Below are 16,836 nucleotides of genomic sequence, written 5' to 3'. Positions count from 1 at the left end.
TATTGCCTCTCCTCGTTCTTCCTACTGAAACGTATCACTTCGCATTTTTCTGCATTAAACTTCATCTGCCATGTGTCCGCCCATTTCACCAGCCTGTCTATACCCTCTTGAAGTCTATCACTATCCTCCTCACTGTTCACTACACTTTCAAGTTTTGTGTCATCTGCAAATTTGGAAATTGTGCCCTGTACACCCAAGTCCAAGTCATTAATATTTATCAAGAAAAGCAGTGGTCTTAGTACTGACCCCTGGGGAACACCACTGTACACCTCCCTCCAGTCTGAAAAACAACCGTTCACCGCTACACTCTGCTTCCTGTTACTTAGCCAATTTTGTATCCATGCTGCTACTGCCCCCTTTATTTCATTTCCTTTGCTCCAGATTTCCTTATTGAGCTGCTCCCTGATGTGCCGACATTAAGTGAAGCAGCTCCCAGTGAATCACGAATCCCCAAATGGTGGGTGTGCACAGCAGGGAGGGACCAGTGGTGTAGATTAAGAATCTACTGCATGATTGGAGCTGTTCAAGAGAAAGTTTATTATATAGATAGATGTAGAAAATCCCACCACTGCCCGCCCCTCCCATCCCATCCACACACACAGTTACAACATAAAACTCCTGCGTTTTGAATGTACTTCAGCTAGTAGCAAACATTTCAACATGAATTGATGGCAAATGGTTGTGTAAGAATCTCTCAATCACAGCAAAAAGTCCTCCTTCACTGGTTAGCATCAGTGCTCTGAGTTAGGGAGGGGAAAATTCATCAGGATTCCTCATTATGATTAATGCCCAGCGACCCCCAGTGGAAGTGATCCTGTATGCATGCCTGGTGAGTGCAGGATTGAGCTTTGCTGAAATGTCTGTCACAGTTGAATAGCCCTGGTACCTCGACCAATGAGCAACTGGTCATGTTTAAGCCTTGACAATGAGTGTTACTGTCGCGACTCAAACATGAATAACAACCACTTGGGGAAGTCAACGCCTTCAGGAGAGGAGAGGGAAAAAACTGACAAGAAAAATGATTTTTCTTTAAATTAAAACTGTTTTCTGTCATGTTGATGAGAAATGCTGGGATTCAGTATTAAATAAGTGTCCCATTATAGTAGAATCTGTCTGGAATGTTGACCCTGCTTTGGAGGATTTCACATTCAAAATGCTCTGAATCTAAAGCAAATTGAACTCAATTTCTCCACTGACCTGAAAACTCTACCATTACTTAAAGAAGTGCTGTCCTTTTCTGAGGTGCTGGACAGATGAAACCAGATAGAAAATTGGCTGCGCATTTTACATCTCTCCCGATTTTTATTTCCAATGACTTGAGTACTTGAAATCCTGGAACTCCCTACCTAACGGCACTGTGGGAGAACCTTCACCACACGGACTGCAGCCGTTCAAGAAGGCGGCTCACCACCACCTTCTCAAGGGCAATTAGGGATGGGCAATAAATGCTGGCCTTGCCAGCGACGCCCACATCCCATGAACGAATAAAAAAAAAAGGGCTGCCATCTCATTATCCCCCATTTTACACTATTGCACAAAGTCAAAATCTACCCATCTGTGTGTGCATCTCTAAACTATCCTTTTTCTTTCCACTGCTCACTTTCTCCACGGTATCTGCCTGTAGGGCTCAAGTTAACAGCCCTAATCTTGCTGGAGTGGGACATTTTGCGGCACACACCGTTAGTTAGACTTTTTACTGCACCCTTCAGCTCAAAATTGTTTTTGCCCTGTAACTTGCTGGAACAGCGTGGCGAGGAGAAAGGGACAAGTGGGACCTTGGTGAATGGCGAGATCAACAGTCTCCTTAACTAATGAGATTTAAGGATTGAGAAAGAAATAGGAATGACGGAGAAGGGGGTTAATTTGAGTCATATCAGATACAGAATACAAAATAAAGAGGGAAAGAAAGATTGGATTAAGAGATGGAAAAAAGAGAGACAAACAAAAAGGACAAAAAGACTTTTAAAAAATTTAAATTTTACATATTTAAAATCCCTAAGTAGAATTTACTATTTGCAGGAATGAGACTCAACAGTTTAAAATGTTCCCTCACTGGGCTGGAGAGGTTGATTGGCATTGCATTAACAATTATTACGTTGTTAAAAGGTTACTTGCGTTGTTAAGTACCAGCTCTAATTTTCTGCGGCGAGATTAACGGGCAATTAATGTGCAAATGCAGCAAATTCTTAAAAATAACGGGGAGGTTGAGGGCGAGATACCCCTGTTTGTGCAAAGCAAACAGCTGAGCGGCGTAAATCGACCAGCAAGTTATGGCGATTCGCAACTCACAGTGTATTTCTTCTTCGCCTGAACTTGTTGGTCGATTTACACATTAATAACGGCGTGCATCGTGAACTCAACGTCATTTTTTCCAGGAAGATTTGGGCCATTTTGTTTTGTGTTTAAATTAGTAAATAACCTTTAAGCACATAGGTGATCGCATACAAAAACACAGCACTGATACATAGGGGGAATATATGAACTGTAGATGTGCCTTATGTGAGGAACTGACAGCTTTAACCCACTTTATGCAGAATTATTTCAAAATCTGCTCAAGGTAAACCTCTTGAAATGTATCTTTATTTGAAAAATTGACTCCAAAATCTAATATAATAATCTGCGTTTCAAGAAATATTGAAAATGCTTTTTACACCTGTTAGAATGTTGCAGATAGGATCTGTCTCTACAACAGAGTTATATCGAGTGTGCACCCATGAGGGAGAGGTACTCTATAAAGACTTTATTTCACGGTTTCTTTACCAGAAATCAGAAATCATAGGCTGTCACGAAAAGAACGCAAAAACCGTGATATTCAACATGTTGATGGTGGCATGTTTGTCTTATCAATCCTTCCCTCTCTCGTTTGGTTCAATGTACACACCGGGGAAATCAACTTTGCTCCTCCGACAAATGGAGGGAACACTTTCAAGGGGCCATTTCATACGTGTTCGGAAGTAGTATTTCTATGTTGCATTTTAAGATATGGGCTTATTGAACCTGGAAAGGGAATGTGATACGGGCTGTGTAAACGTGCCACTCATCTGGTCTGTCACTAAGGTTCCCAACCCTCCCGGAAAGACTGGGAGTTTCCCGGAATCGGGACTTCATATCCCGAGCGCTGCCCCCAACAGCCCGGGAGATCAGCAATTTAAATTTCCTGCCGCAGTGTGCCTCCATGAGCAACAGATCCTTATGTGAGGTACGGTAATTAATTACTAACTGTGAGCCCGGCGTCAGGGGTCAGAATCAGGTTAAACTGCATTCATTTTAAACCAAATCATTTCCCAGCCTTTTCCACAGAGTCTGCTGCTCAGTGCTGCCACTCGGAGAGCCGTGATCGGCTGGGTGGGAGGAATTGGCCGGAGGGGGAATCTGGAGTCAGGAATCGGGTGGGGTGGGAGTCTAAGAATCGGGTGGGGGGGGGGTGCTCTCTGAAGCCGGAAATGGGGAGCTCTCTGAAACCGGAAAGGGGGGGTCTCTCCAAAACCGGAAAGGAGAGGGGTCTCTCCGAAACCGGGAGTGGGAGGGTCTCCGAAACCGGGAGTGGGAGGGTCTCCGAAACCGGGAGTGGGAGGGTCTCCGAAACCGGGAGTGGGAGGGTCTGCGAAACCGGGAGTGGGAGGGTCTGCGAAACCGGGAGTGGGAGGGTCTCCGAAACCGGGAGTGGGAGGGTCTCCGAAACCGGGAGTGGGAGGGTCTCCGAAACCGGGAGTGGGAGGGTCTCCGAAACCGGGAGTGGGAGGGTCTCCGAAACCGGGAGTGGGAGGGTCTCCGAAACCGGGAGTGGGAGGGTCTCCGAAACCGGGAGTGGGAGGGTCTCCGAAACCGGGAGTGGGAGGGTCTCCGAAACCGGAAGTGTGAGGGTCTCCGAAACCAAGAGGCTCAAGAGTTGGGTGGGGGGGGGAGGAGAAAGCGAGGGAGACTGGGGAATGAGGGCTCGGGGCAGGTGCGAGACTGGGGAATGGGGTGACTGTGGGGACTAGCATTTCCTGCAGAGCTGGGAGCAGCAGCAGCAATGTGGTGAGTGGAAGCAGCACTGAGAGAGGAGCAGCCAGTAAAGGGGTGAGTGAAAATTGGGGACCTTACTGTGGGTAAGCAGAGAAAGATCATTTCCACTGATAGGCGAATGGGGAACTAAGGCACGGAAACCAAGGATTCTAACTGGAAGGAACAAGGAGAAAGGGAGGAGGAAGGTTCTTGAACTGAGGGCTATTTGACCATGGGATACTTCACCACAAAGTTAATTGGCTCTTGGAGAAGTATGGGCTGATAAATGAAAGTCAGCACGGATTCGTCAAAGGAAAATCATGTTTGACTAACTTGATTGAGTTCTTTGATGAAGTAATGGAGAGGGTTGATGAGGGTAGTGCAGTTGATGTTGTATATATGGACTTTCAAAAGGTATTTGATAAAGTACCACATAATAGACTTGTCAGCAAAATTAGACCCCATGGGATTAAAGGGACAGTGGCAGTGTGGATACAAAATTGGCTAAGGGACAGAAAGCAGAGAGTAGTGGTGAACAGTTGTTTTTCAGACTGGAGGGAAGTATACAGTGGTGTTCCCCAGGGGTCAGTATAAGGACCACTGCTCCTGTTGATATATATTAATGACCTGGACTTGGGTATACAGGATATAATTTCAAAGTTTGCAGATGACAAGTAACTCGGAATGTAGTAAGCAATATGGAGGATAGTAACAGACTTCATGAGGACATAGACAGACTGGTGAAATGGGCAGACACATAGCAGATGAAAATTAACTCAGAGAATTCTGAAATTATATATTTAGGTAGGAAGAAGGAGGAGAGTCAACATAAACTAAATGGTACAATTTTAAATGGGGTGGAGGAACAGAGATACCTGGGGGTGTATGTATACAAATCTTTGAAGGTGGCAGGACAAGTTGAGAAGGCTGTTAAAAAAGTATATGGGATCCTGGGCTTTATTAATAGAGGCATAGAGTACAAAAACAAGGAAATTATGCTAAACCTTTATAAAACACTGGTTAGGTCTCAGCTGGAGTATTGTGTTCAATTCTGGGCACCACACTTTAGGAAGGATGTCAAGGCCTTAGAGAGGGTGCAGAAGAGATTTACTAGAATGGTACCAGGGATGAGAGATTTCACTTATGAGAACCTGGGGTTGTTCTTCTTAGAGCAGAGAAGGTTAAGGGAAAATTTGATAGAGGTGTTCAAAATCATGAAGGGTTTTGACAGAGTAAATAAGGAGAAACTGTTTCCAGTAGCAGAAGGGTCAATAGCCAGAGGACATAGATTTAAGGTAGTTGGCAAAAGAACCAGAGGCAACATGAGGAAACATTTTCTTATGCAGCGAGTTGTTATGATCTGGAATGCACTGCCTGAAAGGGCGGTGGAAGCATATTCAATAGTAACTTTCAAAAGGAAATTGGTAAATACTTGAAGGAAAGAAAAATTACAGGGCTACAGGGAAAAGGCATGGGAGTGGGACGAATTGGATAGCTCTTTCAAAGAGCCGGCATAGGCACGATAGGCCGAATGGCCTCCTTTTGTGCTGTAACCCACTATGACACTCTGATACAATGTGGCTATTGAGTTGCAGACTAAAACTTCACTTCAAGGGGACTGGGATAAATATTTGATCATTTGGTCAGATGTCATGTGGTCAGAATGTCATATGATCAAATCTCCAGGAATGCCTACGACCAGAGTTGGCAACCCTATCTGTCACTTGTGTTGCTTTTTTTAAAATTGAAAAGTGAGCCATGTTGAAGCACAGCAAGTAATGGTTCTTGCAGCTAAAACAGGCACATAGTGGGCGTGTGCTCGAGGGGGGGTGCGTGTGTTCGAGGGGGGGGTGCGTGTGTTCGAGGGGGGGGTGCGTGTGTTCGAGGGGGGGGTGCGTGTGTTCGAGGGGGGGTGCGTGTGTTCGAGGGGGGGTGCGTGTGTTCGAGGGGGGGTGCGTGTGTTCGAGGGGGGGGTGCGTGTGTTCGAGGGGGGGTGCGTGTGTTCGAGGGGGGGTGCGTGTGCTCGAGGGGGGGGTGCGTGTGTTCGAGGGGGGGTGCGTGTGTTCGAGGGGGGGTGCGTGTGTTCGAGGGGGGGGTGCGTGTGTTTGAGGGGGGGTGCGTGTGTTCGAGGGGGGGTGCGTGTGTTCGAGGGGGGGGTGCGTGTGTTCGAGGGGGGGGTGCGTGTGTTCGAGGGTGCGTGTGTTCGAGGGGGGGGTGCGTGTGTTCGAGGGGGGGTGCGTGTGCTCGAGGGGGGGTGCGTGTGTTCGAGGGGGGGTGCGTGTGTTCGAGGGGGGGGTGCGTGTGTTCGAGGGGGGGTGCGTGTGTTCGAGGGGGGGTGCGTGTGCTCGAGGGGGGGGTGCGTGTGTTCGAGGGGGGGTGCGTGTGTTCGAGGGGGGGGTGCGTGTGTTCGAGGGGGGGTGCGTGTGTTCGAGGGGGGGTGCGTGTGTTCGAGGGGGGGGTGCGTGTGTTCGAGGGGGGGGTGCGTGTGTTCGAGGGTGCGTGTGTTCGAGGGGGGGGTGCGTGTGTTCGAGGGGGGGTGCGTGTGCTCGAGGGGGGGTGCGTGTGTTCGAGGGGGGGTGCGTGTGTTCGAGGGGGGGTGCGTGTGTTCGAGGGGGGGTGCGTGTGTTCGAGGGGGGGGTGCGTGTGTTCGAGGGGGGGTGCGTGTGTTCGAGGGGGGGTGCGTGTGTTCGAGGGGGGGTGCGTGTGTTCGAGGGGGGGTGCGTGTGTTCGAGGGTGCATGCGTGTGTATGTTTGAGGGTGTGTGTGTATGTTTGAGGGTGTGTGTGTATGTTTGAGGGTGTGTGTGTATGTTTGAGGGTGTGTGTGTATGTTTGAGGGTGTGTGTGTATGTTTGAGGGTGTGTGTGTATGTTTGAGGGTGTGTGTGTATGTTTGAGGGTGCGTGTGTATGTTCGAGTGTGTGTGTATGTGTGTGTTTGAGTGTTCTTTCCCTCCCCCTTGTTCTGTTAAAATTCTGTTCATTAGTCTTATCTTCCAGTTTTGACAAAGGACCAGCATCCAAGTTAGGTCACAAATCAGCCATGATCTCATTGAATGGCGGAACATGCTCGAGGAGCTAAATAGCCTACTCCTGTTCCTATCTTCCTATGTTTATTTCTTCTTCGAAAATATTTTTTTGACAGACAGTATTATCTCCATGTTAAATTCATATTCTTTATAGGTTAGATGTAAAATGGAGAATAAACGACAGCGTAACCTACTCAAGCTCTGTGCTATCAAATTATGATGCTGTCCAAACTGAGCTTTTGTTTCATCCTCATTACTTCTCTGCTAACTGTTCACCCCTACCCTTCTTTCCTAAGGACATTCACTCCTAGTTGGGGCTGTGGTTCTAAAGGCGCTGGTCATCATTCTAAGGATGCCACTTTTCATGGGCGAGCCTTGGCAGTGAGCATTAGTAGGTCTGTTGACCGCAGAGGGCCTCACAGCTAAGTTTGAATCTGTCCTCAACTGACACCCACACAGATGCGCTTTTAGAAGAGATCACTAGATAGTGATTGGGTGCAAGAACCATGGCAGATTTCCACTTCTCAAACCCAGAGCATCTTAGGCCAGTTGTAGCATTTCTGCTGACATCTCAACTGAAATGAGCTAACTCCTAAGATTGGGGATTGAGCATGGTCTGAATGGCTTCGCTATACACTGGATAAATTTGCCAAGCTTTCGGGGGAAGAACTGAGCCGTTTATAGAGTCATCAGAATCTTGAACTAGTACCCTGAAAATTTTGATTAATTTTATGGGGTGTTTAGATCTCCAGTTCACCCACCCCACCCCCCCACCCCCCCACCCCTCCCAACTGTTTTCTCTCCTCTGTCTTCCTTTAGCTATGCTTCATCTGTGGCTGGGAGTGACTGACGTGAGTTCGGGACTCTGCCAATACCATCAGATACCGTGCAGCAACCCAGAGATGGCTCTCTTCCCACACTGATGTTGCTAATACTGAAGAGCCAAAATATAGCAGGGGATCAGACCTGTACTTTGCTGTGTTCTGGTGTTGTTTTACAATATTATAACACTCTAGACCACTATTGTATTAAGGTTCAATAACAGAGATAAAACTCCTGTGTGGAATGATTATTTCCACTATCCAGTAGTGCAGCATTAATCCAGATGCAGACTGAGTTCTATTCAGTTGAGTGGACACTTGAAATTATGTAAATATTATGAGTGTGCTTGTTTATTTTAATGATGGCCACTTTTAGACATGTATCTAGCTGAAGTATGTTTACTGGAACGCTTCATTTTTTTGGTATAGGGTGAGGGGGGCAGTGGGGGGGACAGTGTGGAAATTTGTTTTGTCTTTTCATCCATTAACAATGTTGAGAATTTCTAGGTTCGTTACAGGAAGGAATAGGCAGAGAGTTCACCTTTTGTTTTGCTCTAACCCTATGATTTAAACTCATTCTCACAAGACTCTTCCATTCCATCACATCAGGGTCAAATCTGATTTTAAAAAAAACTATCCCAATAAATGTCAGAATTCAGCTGGAAATTGTACTGCTGCAAGTTTCCAAGCTTTTCCAGATTATAATGGTCTGTCATTCCTCTGACTACCCCTTTTATTTTCTGGTACAATACTGGCAATTATATATTGGCCTTTAGGGCAATTTGTTTTTTCCTGTGTTGGCCAGAAATTTAAATGTGATGTCACAAATCATATTCTGCTGGTTTTATAGGCGAGATTGATGCATGTTGACATTGGTGTGGAGTTCAGGCCAGGCATGTCGTTAGTTCCAGAGAAGCTCGGATTTTCCACGAAAAGACTTCAAAATACGGGTTTGTTTTTAACCTAGCAGTGTGAGGCATCATCTTTAGACGCTAGTATTTCTAAGCCTGCATCTGTTTAAGCACGCTACTGGTGAATAACTCCATTGATTGCCTGGCTTTACGTGGCCTTTTCCTTTGCTTTAGGGAAGCAGCTGGTCACCTTAGCCTCATTAGCGCTGTTTAACCCCAATTAGTAGGCCACATTCAGAGCCATGGGAGTCCTTTTAGTAAATGTTATCCTGATACATCCAGTCATTGGCACAACGGTGGTTTGGAAATGTGAGCAAGGAGAATGAAATCCTGTTTTTCACACCAAGAAGGTGAATTTGAATTCCTGTCTTTAAGACGGTGACTTTTCTCATAACGGAACTTACTGACAAATTTTGGAATTCAACATTTACCTGTTAAAATGGCCACATTCACACAGGAAACTGAAAGTGTATTAGCAATTATCATTTCACTTAAATGCACACAGCAACGAACGTCAGCAGAAAACAGCCATTTTGGTCGATTACATAGCACAACGTGTCTGCATTCTTCACTTACATTCAGCACCTTAAAGGGGAACGAGGCACAATTGCCAACGTCAGTCCCTTCACTCATTGTTTCTTCCTTTCTCTGCCATTTAGATTCAATAAGGACTTTATTCAGGAAGTACCAGTTCTCAATCATATTAACCCCTATTAACTGATGTAGAGTGCTATTACAATGATCATATGTGTAAAAATGAACAAACCCAAGACTGTCCTCTGAAGATACTCTTTTAGCTGCTTTCACCAAGCAGTTATGAGCTTATTAATAGCGCAATGTATTAGGGTCATGACAGGGCACTAACTTCAGGTGTCATTGTGTGGACAGCTGCTATGCATGCAAACAAGGAGAAGGACAGAAAGATGTGTTCCTATTGGAAACTATCCCAGTATAGAATCATAGAATGGTTACAGCACGGAAGGAGGCCATTCAGTCCATCGAGTCTGTGCCGGCTCTCGGCAAGAGCAATCCTGATTGTCTCACTCCCCCGCCCTTTCCCCGTAGCCCTGCAAATTTTTTTCCCTTCAAGTATTTATCGAATTCCCTTTTGAAAGCCACGATTGAATCTGCCTCCACCACCCTCTCAGGCAGTGCATTCCAGATCATAACCACTTGCTGTGTAAAAAAGATTTTCCTCATGTTCTTCTGCCAATCACCTTAAATCTACATCCTCAGGCTCTTGACCCTTCCACAAATGGGAACAGTTTCTCTCCATCTACTCTGTCTAAACCTCTCATGATTTTGAATATCTCTATCAAATCTCCTCTTAAGCTTCTCTGTTCTAAGGAGAACAATCCCAGCTTCTCCAATCTATCCACATAAATGAAGTAGTTTGTTTAATGTCCGCAACGTGCCTGAGGGATGTAACAAAGCATTTAAGTAACCAGCACTCCACAAAATATTTCCCCAAGATGCTAAAGGTAAATCCAGCGCTCCCAGCATGAGACCATTGTTTGACGGGAGGATGGGGCAGAGGATTAGTGCTACAGTGTTGAAGCCCTATTTCTCATGCATACTCTCTTCAAACGAGGCTCCCCACTGGGAGCACCAGATTGTTGACTTTACCCCATGCTGCTTCTGCTCATTTGGCCAATATGGTGTTAATAGCTCGGCAGGGAGTGACTTACATTGAGATGAAGGTGGTCCGTCCATTGGCCAATGATGCGGTAGTCCCAGGTATTGTTGGCAATGAGCTGATACTGGAAGATATCATATCGGCCTGGCGCATCACCTTTATCATTAAACATCACAGGGGTTCCAGCACTACCTAAGGAGAGAGAGAGAAAAAGAACCAGTGTAATTGAGTCAGACTTGTCAGAACTGGTCAATAGAGAAAGAAACCCATCTACAGAATGTTGGAACAATCACTCAAAAACAATTCCTATCATTTTGTGTGATTAATTAACAAAGCCTACAACGAGCTGCTTTAAAGAATAACTGTTTTGTTTTTTCTCAAGCTTAATGAAAGACTGTTGCACAGCACAGAGTATTAAAACTGAGCCCCACGGGAGATCTTTAGGGAGAAGCAGGCCAGTGAATGAAGACACTAAATATTATTTTTTTTTCCCAGTAATGTTCCATCTGCCTGTGAGAGATATTGTCATTAGATGACAGCCTCAGCCGAGGAATCTTGACTTGCATCCAGAAACAGCTTCCCTTCACAATATGTTCCTCTTTTAGTAAACAGTGGATCATTGTATGGGGTTGAAGCTGAGACAATGATAAGAACAGTTTTGCTTTTATTCAATCTGCCGTTTCTCTCATCTACACACACAAAGACATGCTCTGAATTATATATTGGGGCAGAATTGACTGTAGCCGGCTTTCGTTAGACTTGCCCTTGGCTGTTTAATTTCAATGAGCTTTTGCACGGTAAGTTGTTGTTAGTGGGATTTCAAAACAGAGCCCTCTACAGGGCATCTGGGACCTGTGTGAACAGGGCGAGCAACTGTGTATCTCCTTAATCAAATCAGATGAACAGCGCAGTCTGAACCAAGGAGTGTAAGTTAGAATAGTGAATTCAATGTCAAATCAGATACAGTAAGCAAAATAAAGAGAGGAAAGAAAGATTGGATTGAGAGAGAGAGAGAAAAAGAGAAAGAAAGAAAAAGTAAAAAAATAATTAACATTTAAAAAAAAAATCTCCAGCAACAATTAAAAGCTGAAGGAATGACATTCCATACTTGTAAAAGTTAATTTTCAGTGCCAGAGAGGTTGTTTGGCTTATCACCGCATTAGAAGAGTACTTACACTGAAATGGACAAGCCCTAACTTTCTGTGGCGAGTTTAGTTTGTATATACCATGCAAGTACGGGAACTTCACGCCATTCAATGCATTTGAACAGTGAGTCAGACAGCAAGATGCCATTTTCGGGAAGGTAATGGTGGAACGCCGCTTCCCAAATGGCAATTTCCGGATTTTCGTGCTTAACCACGCAGCTACCCTCGCCTGAAGTTGCTGTGCAGTTTGCGCAGAAGTAAAGTTGAGCACCATTAGCCTCACCATTATTTAGACAGTAAGTTCTGGCCCATTGTATTTTTGTTCAGGATTAACTCTTTTTGTGGCCAGAGATGTTTGTACAAAATAGATCAAATTTGCTCAGAATCTTATTGTTCAAGCTTATAATTTTAGCCCACTGGAGTGTGCAGCACTCTTACATCAGCCTACTAACAGGTTAAAGGCAACAGTCAGTAGTGTCCTGAATTGTCACCTGAGATAGACACCAATGTGTTACATTGAAAAGAAAGTAAAGACCGAGCTTGCATTTACATAGCACCTTTCACAACCTCAGGATGCTTTACAGCCAATGAAGTACTTTTGAAGTGTAGTCACTGTTATAACGTAGGAAACCGGAAGGCAAACGGAATATTGGCCTTTATTTCTGGGGGATGGAGCATAAAAGCAGGGAAGTCATGCTACAACTGTACAGGGTGCTAGTGAGACCACATCTGGAGTACTGCATACAGTTCTGGTGCCCTTATTTAACGAAGGACATACTCGCATTGGAAGCAGTTCAGAGAAGATTCACTCGGTTGATTCCGGGTATGGAAGGGTTGTCTTATGAGGAAAGATTGAACAGGTTGGTCTATGCTCACTGGAGTTTAGAAGATCTTATTGAAACATACAAGATGCTGAGGGGGCTTGATAGGTTAGATGCTGAGAGGATGTTACCCCTTATGGTGGAATCTAAAATTAGGGGACATAGTCTCAGAATAAGGGGTCGCCAGTTTAAGACAGAATTGAGGAGGAATTTCTTCTCCCAGAGGGTCGTGAATCTTTGGAATTCTTTACCCCAAAAAGCTGTGGAGGCTGAGTCATTGAATACATTCAAGGCTGAGTTAGACAAATTTTTGATCAGCAAGGGAGTCAAAGGATATGGGGAAAGGGCGGGATAGTGGAGTTGAGGTAAAAATCAGATCAGCCATGATCTCACTAAATGGCGAAGCAGGCTCAAGGGGCCGAATGGCCTACTCCTGCTCCTATCTCTTATGGTCTCTTATGGAAACGCGGCAGCCAAATTGCGCACAGCAAGGTCCCACATACAGCGATGAGATAATGACCAGATAATCTGCTTTAGTAATTATGACTAAAGCATCTGCAAATTAGCTGTGTTTTGAGTACACCTGGAGAATTATGTTGGCTCTCCAAATTACACAGAGCTCACCCAGTTTTTGAAAGCTTTGGCAGCTTACTTTGACATGTTGTGACAGCTACACAAAGGACGTTCCAATCACAAGCATTTTCTGCTGCCCCGGGCCTTATTTCCAGCAAACTACAATGTCCGAGTCATGTGACCCTTCTGTTCACAACACTGAGAGCCTTGGCATTCCCCTACCACAATCTGTTTGTACTTAGGGACTTTTCTTTAACAAGAACCGGGCCAAGACTATAAGAATTCAATCATTTCTGACCTGAAAAGACATCAATACAAGAAAAGTCTTCATCACACCTTTCCCTGGCTTGAGTTTAAACCTTGTCTCCGGAGTCAAATGACCTTATTATTGGGTTAAAGGACAATTCAATCCACCCTGAACATAACTGGCCACGAACAAAATGAACCATAATGATAAGAGACTTTACAAGCTCTCTATGACTGCAATTCTCCTTTAGCTCAGTAATGCTATTCTATGAGGAACCAGATGCTTGCTGTGATAGGAAGGCCCATGAAGCAATATAGGATCTCAAGGGGCTATTTCAGTATGCATCCTGAAGCGCTGTCTGACATTTCATTGTAGTACTGAGGGAGTTCTGCATTGTTGGAGATGCCACTGTTTGGATGAGATGTCAAACTTAGGTCCCATCTTGCCTGTTCAGGTGGACATAAAATATCCCACAGCACTATTCGAAAGGAGCAAGGTGTAATCCTTGTGTCGTGGCCAACAGCCTTCCTTCAACCAACAACACTAAAAACAGATGAACAGGTTATTTATTTCATTTTCTGTTCATGGGATCTTGCTGTGTAATAAAAGGCTACTGTATTTGCTTGCATACCTACAATGACCGCACTTCAAAAGTAACTTGTTGGACGTGAAGCATTTTGAGATATCCTGAAGATACAATAAGCTAATATAAATGATTGTTATCTCATCGCTGGATGTGGGATCTCGCTGTGCGCAAATTGGCTGCCGTGTTATGTACATTACAACAGTGACTACACTTCAAAAGTACTTCATTGGCTGTGAAGCGCTTTAGCATGTCCTGAGGTTGTGAAAGGTCCTATGTAAATGCCAGCTCTTTCTTTTCTTTCTTTTTAATGTAAAAGAAAGGAGACCTCAGCATTGTATTAATACAATTATCTAAACACAAAACATTGATATTCTATTAATAGGACCACAATGTAGGATATAATTGCACAGGCAGAGGCAATATTTTGGATAAAACTCGACATCCAAAAGGAGCTACTGTTGAATCCTCATCCCACAATTAGTTACTTCTCAGAAGCAAAAAAACAAAAAATTGGATGTGTGAAAGTATCATTATTTTTCTTAGTCAAACATTTTTAAGGTGTGATAATGGTCAGATATTTGATCTCATAAATTCCACTCCTTCATGGGGAGGCATTTGGACATGGGGTCAGTGGAGGTAATGGAAGTTGGGGTTTAAACCCCATTGTTCAAAGCACAACATGGGGGGGGGGGATGAGTGGCATAGCTACTTCTGCTCGCTGCCAAATGCCAACCGCAGAGGGCTCGATGGCCATTCCAATAATGGCCAATCATCCATGGTGTGGTTTCCAGTGGACTAGAATGCAGCAAGGGTTTTGGCCACAACAGCATGTTGGAATCCAGCTGGAGAAGCAAGGAATAGTTACAAACTCCCAGCATGTATTAGCAGTGGACACCCTTGTAGTGCCATTACTGTGTGAGCACCTGCCCCCAATGTATCGATGACCCTATCCCCAGGATTTGGTACAAGGTCATAATGTGGCCAAAGTAGCAATTGGAAGTTCTGTCGCACAGCACTTCTGGCTGCACAATCTCCACCAGAATTTTGAGCGTGTAAATGCTGGGATTCTCTCAAATTCGTAACTAGACAGTTTGGTAATAGGCAGGACAAACCTTACAGAATCCTTTATTAGTATTGCAAAAATGGCAATATTTGCCACAGAATCCAATAACTTCAAGAAGTTATTTTGCTATTCTCTTCAGTAAGACACTGTGGTTCGAATGTCTTCAGTCAAACAAGATCACAAAATACGTTCATATGAAGGATCTTAGTTCCATTTGATTGCATCATTTCATAATACCAATTCTACTGTCTTCCCATTACACCGCCTGGTTCATTCTTAAATGAGTCCAGTGGCTAAACCATCTTGGCTCATTAACCTTCCAAATTGTCTATTTTTGTAGATTTTATTAATGCTCACTAAGACTACCACAGTTGCGCTTCTGACAACAACAAAGAACTTCTCTCACCATAGCTGCTGCACAGTTGTAATTTCATCCCGTCTCCCAATATACAAGTATCAAGCGTTAGCCAATGCCACCTAAGCACTAGACTTCTTTACAAAAGACAGCAACAATGAAAGACATAGCGTTAAACACACAAAGCTTTTCTAACCATAAGAGATATGTCAATCCTCTCATCACTGATCACTGAAGCCTCCGAAAGCTTGTGAATTTAAAATAAAATTGCTGGACTATAACTTGGTGTTGTAAAATTGTTTGCACATGCATTAATTGAATCATTCTCTTCCCCCTCCCCAACACACTACCTCCCATCCTTCCTATTTTTCTTGATCTGCGATTATCAATATTAAGCTCACCCAAGCTTTTTAATTTACAATAACATAGGTAATTTAAATCCTTCAAGATTTACTTCTTTACTGCAACTTACTCATTAAGCTTATGACACACAAATTGGTTGTTAATTTTTCTTTTACATGGTAATACAACATCTCATCATTAACAGAGCCAGCCATTGGCAATTCCTTGTTTTATGCACATAAATCAATGTCCAAAGAGATCCATATTAAATCAAAGAAAACTTAATATAAAAAGATTGTTCGCTTGGGAGTGATTTTTGTCTCCCTTCTGCCCCATTTTTCTGCCTGAACAAGGACAATTTTCGGGCAGGCCGCGGTTTAGGCAGGCCTGGAAACAGGCGGGAGCTTTACTATTGGATTCAAAAAGGGGACATAGAAGGGCTTAGCGCGGTTTTTAGCTGGACGCAGACCCAAACACGCAAGTGAAACCTGGCAGGGGACAAGGCCTCGGGCTGACCTGCAGCAGGAGGGTATTTAAAAAGGCCCACACACTTTCAAGGTAAGTGTATTGGGCCTTTTAAATTCCACAGGTGCTCATGCAGGGGCGGGCAGGGGGGCATAGAACACCTAACCACCCTGACATCATTCCACTGGCCCCCTCTATCGCCAAACACTTTAACCATAGAAAAGATACAGCACAGAAGGGGGCCATTCAGCCCATCGTGTCCGTGACGGCTCGAAGAACAACCAGGTGCCCATTCTAATCCCACCTTCCAGCACCTGGTCTGTAGCCCCGCAGCTTACAGCACTTTAGGTGCAGGTCCAGGTACTTTTTAAAAAGAGTTGAGGGTCCCTGCCTCTCCCACCAATTTGGGCAGCGAATTCCATACACCCAACACTTTGAGGGTAGTGCAGTGGATGTTGTCTGCATGGATCCTCTGGGTAAAAAAGTTTTTCCTCATGTCCCCTCTAATCCTTCCGCCAATCAGCGTAAATCTATGTCCTCTAGTTCTTGAACTCTCCGCTAGGGGAAACAGGTACTTCCTGTCTAGTCTATCTGGGCCCCTCATAATTTTGTACACCTCAATCAAGTCACCCCACAGCCTCCTCTGTTCCAACGAAAACAACCCCTGCCTATCCAATCTCTCCTCGTAGCTGCAATTTTCAAGCCCTGGCAACATTCTTGTAAATCTTCTCTGCACTCTCTCCAGAGCAATTACGTCCTTCCTGTAATGTGGTGACCAGAACTGTACACAATACTCCAGCTGTGGCCTGACCAGCGTTTTATACAGTTCCATCATTACATCCCTGCTTTTGTATTCTA

At 44.6% G+C, this 16,836-nt stretch overlaps 1 protein-coding gene across 1 annotated transcript in view; it reads right to left on the bottom strand.

The window, feature by feature from the left end:
- LOC137334275 (metabotropic glutamate receptor 7-like) overlaps positions 1–16,836 on the bottom strand; it is a 453,062-nt gene that overhangs the window by 208,855 nt on the left and 227,371 nt on the right. The window contains exon 6 of the mRNA XM_067998936.1: positions 10,434–10,573. Coding sequence (XP_067855037.1) covers positions 10,434–10,573 — 140 coding nt within the window. The remainder of the gene's footprint in view (positions 1–10,433; positions 10,574–16,836) is intronic.

Source organism: Heptranchias perlo, chromosome 17 (assembly GCF_035084215.1).
Source record: "Heptranchias perlo isolate sHepPer1 chromosome 17, sHepPer1.hap1, whole genome shotgun sequence".
In the NCBI taxonomy this organism is placed as follows: domain Eukaryota; kingdom Metazoa; phylum Chordata; class Chondrichthyes; order Hexanchiformes; family Hexanchidae; genus Heptranchias; species Heptranchias perlo.
Note: the sequence above shows the minus strand (reverse complement) of the source record. Positions and strands in the feature narration are given on the sequence as shown.